This window comes from Formica exsecta, unplaced genomic scaffold (assembly GCF_003651465.1).
Source record: "Formica exsecta isolate Colony F162 unplaced genomic scaffold, ASM365146v1 scaffold526, whole genome shotgun sequence".
Lineage (NCBI taxonomy): Eukaryota > Metazoa > Arthropoda > Insecta > Hymenoptera > Formicidae > Formica > Formica exsecta.
Window position 1 is genome coordinate 27,579 of NW_021852502.1, and position 6,419 is coordinate 33,997.

General features: G+C 29.0%; 1 protein-coding gene across 1 annotated transcript in view; it reads left to right on the top strand.

Moving 5' to 3' along the window:
* Positions 1-227: 227 nt before the first annotated feature.
* The window catches only part of LOC115241877 (decaprenyl-diphosphate synthase subunit 1), a 22,195-nt gene continuing 16,003 nt past the window's right edge, over positions 228-6,419 (top strand). The window contains exon 1 of the mRNA XM_029817818.1: positions 228-554. Coding sequence (XP_029673678.1) covers positions 456-554 — 99 coding nt within the window. The 5' untranslated portion in view covers positions 228-455. The remainder of the gene's footprint in view (positions 555-6,419) is intronic.

Genomic DNA, 6,419 nt, shown 5'->3' on the forward strand with positions numbered 1-6,419 from the left:
TATTTTTATTTATATTGGCTTTTATTGAATGAAAGTCTTAAAATTATAATATATTCATATAATTACGTATTCTTTTGTAGAGGTAGAGACAATTTGGTATTACTTCATTAATTCGTATAGTTAATAAAAAATATTTTCTTTGTTCTCTCTCTTCTCTTTCTCTCTCTATCTCTTTTAAAATTTAATAAAATAAAATTTAAATAAATTGCATTACAGCTATAAGTAAAAAGATAACATTGATAATATGTACACGGTTCTAAGAATATTTGATAGTCATGTTTGAAACTGGGATATGGTAAATATTTGTGGTATTGCGTAGTTAATTTTTTACGGCATAATATAAGTTTATGGTCAATATTTGACGTAATACGGAGAGAACTTTCTTCTTTTTCCATTTGCAGAACAAAACGAATACGCGAGACAACAGGATAGGTCTTGCGAGGGCAACGAGCACTATGCAAACGCAGATGCCTGGATCTTTGCCCGATTACCAAATCGATCCTTACAGACTTGCAGAGGACGACTTTAAGGATATGTTCGGCGACATACGACTGGTAAATTTTATTATTATTATTATTTTATTGCATCTAAGAAATCGTAGGATTCATCCTTCTAGCTTTTTTGGGGGGGATAAAATCGATGATAAATAGAATATATATAAGAATCATTTTTTGTGATTCTTATATTCTATTTTTTATAATCTCTAATTTATTGATATATTTTAAAAAATGGATATAATATTTAGTCTTTTTAAATTGGTTAGTCTTCTTTAATTCGCAGCATTTAACTATTATAATCTTTATATTTAAATTATAATTACATCATTCCTGCCCACGCGTATATAAAACGGTTATCTATCTGTTATTTTCAATCGTAATCTCGTTAAATCTTGTGAAAACATAAATTATCCTCCCACGTAGGACATTTTCAATGCAAAAATTATAATTATGTAATAAATCAACAATTTTTAATTATTATCATAATTATATAATAAATAAAAAATTTTTCTCTTCTCTTAATGTATAAGTTTTAACGAATATTGAAATAAATATAGTAATTGCGCAAAGTCTTGATGGACACAATATGCCATTACTGAACAAGTAATACACGAATTCATTACATAAAAGAAGCCGAAGGCTATTAATCCCTATTCGTACGAGGCGATTGTCATTTACATGTACAGCCTCGAGAAACTTTCGGGAAGTAAGAGCATACCGTCTTAATACCGGCTATTTATGTAATTGACTTCATCGATATTACGTATGCGCTGTATTATGAAATAGTGCCGGCCAACGTACGACGAACCCAGCGATGCAGCAAAGATGCGTGTGTCAAAAAGTGTAATTAGAAGAAAACCGCGTGTAATCGAATTGCTTTTTGATTTCACATAACGGTTCAGCTAATTCCTTATTCCTTGATCCGGAATAAAATAACTAGATTTAGATTACGCGAGTAATATTTTTGTTCCAATATTTTTACATAGTGTCGCGAAAAATTATAAGTATACAAGATAAAATACTCTTTTTTTAATTTTTATTATAAATATACTTTTATTTGTTTTTTCTTAAGGATGTGTCATATGTCAAAACATTGATAAAAGCATGAAAATTTTGTAGACTGTTCTACTATTTCTTCTGAATATCTGTGCAAAACTTGAGCACAATTCTCTTAACGGTTTGGAAATTTTTTAAGTTTAAAATTAATATTGATTTTTATGAAAAATTTCAGAGTGTATTCGCGATCAAAAGTTTTTTTCATAAATTACGAAAAATATTAATTACAACTATTTTCTTTTACGAAGACCATTAAAAACCATATTATTTTGTAATACTTTAATTCTCTTATAATCCGGATTTATTTGATTTTTCAAATAGTATAAACGTAAGAAATATGTTTTTCTCTTCAATTTTGACAGTTTTTTGCTACTATTGTACAGCCCAAACATCCTTAAGAGGATGCCGGATACCAACAGAATACGAATATTAGTTAAAATGCAAAATATTTTTGTTGATTATAGATATCAACAAATCTTTTTCCATAATTAAAGTATACATGATAACGGAGTGCGGAGTTTATGATTTCATATGAAAAGTGAAAAAATTGCATCTAAGAAATCGTAGGATTCATCCTTCTAGCTTTTTTGGGGGGGATAAAATCGATGATAAATAGAATATATATAAGAATCATTTTTTGTGATTCTTATATTCTATTTTTTATAATCTCTAATTTATTGATATATTTTAAAAAATGGATATAATATTTAGTCTTTTTAAATTGGTTAGTCTTCTTTAATTCGCAGCATTTAACTATTATAATCTTTATATTTAAATTATAATTACATCATTCCTGCCCACGCGTATATAAAACGGTTATCTATCTGTTATTTTCAATCGTAATCTCGTTAAATCTTGTGAAAACATAAATTATCCTCCCACGTAGGACATTTTCAATGCAAAAATTATAATTATGTAATAAATCAACAATTTTTAATTATTATCATAATTATATAATAAATAAAAAATTTTTCTCTTCTCTTAATGTATAAGTTTTAACGAATATTGAAATAAATATAGTAATTGCGCAAAGTCTTGATGGACACAATATGCCATTACTGAACAAGTAATACACGAATTCATTACATAAAAGAAGCCGAAGGCTATTAATCCCTATTCGTACGAGGCGATTGTCATTTACATGTACAGCCTCGAGAAACTTTCGGGAAGTAAGAGCATACCGTCTTAACGGCTATTTATGTAATTGACTTCATCGATATTACGTATGCGCTGTATTATGAAATAGTGCCGGCCAACGTACGACGAACCCAGCGATGCAGCAAAGATGCGTGTGTCAAAAAGTGTAATTAGAAGAAAACCGCGTGTAATCGAATTGCTTTTTGATTTCACATAACGGTTCAGCTAATTCCTTATTCCTTGATCCGGAATAAAATAACTAGATTTAGATTACGCGAGTAATATTTTTGTTCCAATATTTTTACATAGTGTCGCGAAAAATTATAAGTATACAAGATAAAATACTCTTTTTTTAATTTTTATTATAAATATACTTTTATTTGTTTTTTCTTAAGGATGTGTCATATGTCAAAACATTGATAAAAGCATGAAAATTTTGTAGACTGTTCTACTATTTCTTCTGAATATCTGTGCAAAACTTGAGCACAATTCTCTTAACGGTTTGGAAATTTTTTAAGTTTAAAATTAATATTGATTTTTATGAAAAATCGCGTATTGTAGTATTTATTGACAAATTTGACAAGAAAAAAACATTGCCAACAAAATAAAAATTTTTACATATATTAAGAAAATTCTAATAAATATTTGTGCAAAATTCTCTTCAATTTTGACAGTTTTTTGCTACTATTGTACAGCCCAAACATCCTTAAGAGGATGCCGGATACCAACAGAATACGAATATTAGTTAAAATGCAAAATATTTTTGTTGATTATAGATATCAACAAATCTTTTTCCATAATTAAAGTATACATGATAACGGAGTGCGGAGTTTATGATTTCATATGAAAAGTGAAAAAAAATTAAAAAATTACAGTTTTGTTATCGGCTTCTGCCGTCAACATTTACGTAATATAAAAAATTTGTGATCTGCACGTGCCTAACAAATGGACTCCGCACTCGGCATTTTATTAAAGTAGAAGCTTTATAAAAAAGATTTTACTATGCAAAATTTTGCACACCGAAATGTTTTTTACTAGGCTTCTAAATACATTTTTAAACGTTCACTTATATTCTTTCATGCATTTCCGAGTGGAGAAGTATCTTATTTTGCACGTACATATTGCAAAACTTTTATATTAAGCAAATATATAATTATTATGGCCGGTAAAACAGGACGGTCCGGCATCCTCTTAAGTTTCTAAAATTTTAAATGGCACATGGAATTTTCACGATTGTTATAAAGGCACGTTTACAGATATTGATGAAGAGCCGTACGGTTTTTACGTGACTGCGTCTTCACTTAATGCGTTTTAGCCCGTCAGCGAAAGCAGCTGGTTTGTGTGTGGTCGAGTCGAGAAAAGTTACTCACAATCGTTCGTGTACAGCATATAGTGTGAAATTCGCTCGATCTGTGAAAAAGAAAGTATTCTATTTGGTTGTTTTGTTATAAATCGAAACAAAAATATTCTGTATTCTCCTATTGCTTTCAAATTATTTATTTCTCTGAGGAATTAATTTTTGACATTTGTACAAAAATTAATTTATTTATTTTATATAGATATTATTAGAATGTGTGTACGTAGGCGAGTGGAATAATATTAGTATGTAGGGCCCAGGTAGCTTATAAGGAAAGAATGTAATATGTTGATTGATCATTGATTCTTCTCATCTTTTACGAGCATGAAGTAATTGAATCATGTAACCAACTATATAAACGAGATGGCACGCTTCTCAAGTATTACAGAGAAATTTGACCGCAAAGTCTTAACATAATGTTCGAATATTCATCAACTGCGACTGCCATCAAGAAACGCGGTAGCTAATATAGGCTTTTGTCTCTAAATTAATAAAGGTGTGGAATCAAGGCCAACTATTTTATATGATATATCCTTATACACAGGGTGTCCCGTAACTGGTGATATAATTGGGGGAAGATAATGTTTCTATGTAAAAAAAATTAATCGAAAATATATGAAATAAAATTTTTTTCAAGCCTTTGTTTTGACTTTAAAATTTAGAAAATTAATAATATATATTTACAATTTTTTAAGCTTGAATGATCTCTAATGACTTTATATTACATATCTTCAACTATTAGCCTCGTATGAAAAGAATTTATTCTACACTTTCTACATATTTTTTTTCACATAGAATAAAATTTTCTCGATTGTATCAGCTAAGTTAAAGCTCAAGTTAAAGCTCAGTTAAAGCACATCTTGTATACTTTTACAATTGCAACTAGAGAGTATAATAGTATACACGTCGATTATAAAATAATAAGACTAATACAGAATAATAAGAATAGTCTTATGCAAACGTAAAATCCTAAATTGGATTCAATGTGTCGATCTAATCATTCGCGTTCGATTTTTTTCTCGTTCATATGCTGATAATTTATATAAATAAATATAAACGATATAAAGATATTAAAATTTCAATACTTTAATTTTGAAAATTTTTGTTTATTAAAATTATCGATTCTTAAAAATAGAAACGGTTTAACAGTATATTGTAGACATTTAACGTTACGGTGAAACAAAAGAAATTGCACTTAACGAACCATTTTAACTTCAACGAACGTTACTTTATATGAGGAAAGTTAGAGAAATCGGAGTATCATATACATAAATTATTATTATTATTATTATAACATCGATAACTTAAACAATATCGAATCTCCTCAATTTCAATTTCTGGTCGTGTGAGAAAAAAAAACGATAATGACATAGAAATCGAAAGTTATTTTCGACTCTGGCCAAATTCCAGAAAGAACTTTCAGTCTGTGTCACGTCTGGAATTCAAAGCGGCTCGTCTGATTGGCGGAATCCAGTTTTGTTCATTGCAGCGAAGATAGTTGATATTTAATTCACGGAACGATTTTCAATACCGTTTCGAAAAGACGAGAGTCAGATTTCTCTCTAGCTTACGCATTTCGCCTTTCGAAGTTGCGGGAACAAGTTTTACGGAAATGTCTCGGACGTGATCATAGTTGATTAAAGCGGCGTCTACAATAAGATTTTAAGCCCTAAGCCTTAAGAAATTGACTAATCACAGTTGAGTATTCTCTTCATATTTGACTGTGATTGGTCAATTTCTTAAGGCTTAGGACTTAAAATCTCTATTGTAGACGCCGCTTAATATCATATCTAATACAGCGTGTTCAGTAATAGGCGCATTCAGGAGTTTACAGGCCGATATTTCTTGTTAAAAATTGAAATAATCTTTTCGTAACAAAAATATCGTGACATAAATAGCTTTCGAGCTATTTTCAATTTGAAATATACGAGATTTAGCAAATGATCCTTTTCAGGAATAGAAATGATCGATATTTTTCGTTGAAAACTAGAATTATCTTTCCGTAATAGAATAGTTTTCGAACTGTGTCTGAAAATGGCGAAATGTAAATGCTTTAGGGATGAAAATGACCTCAGAAATAAATAAACAAAGCCTAAACTTTTGATTCATCTTACACTGAAAAAAATAAGTCGTTAACTTGACTAAAATGCATTTAATTAAACGTTGGAATATTTAAGTAATTTATTTGATTTAAATACTTAAATATTTCAATTAGAAAAATGATAACTAATTAAACGTATTTAATTAAGTTAACGACTTTGTTTCTCAGTGTAGGCGAACCTTATTTTAAAGAATTGACTTGACGTATCGTTGTTACGGTTTTAATTGTATGGAGAGGGATGTTTTATTTATAAATTACATATAAAATTAAT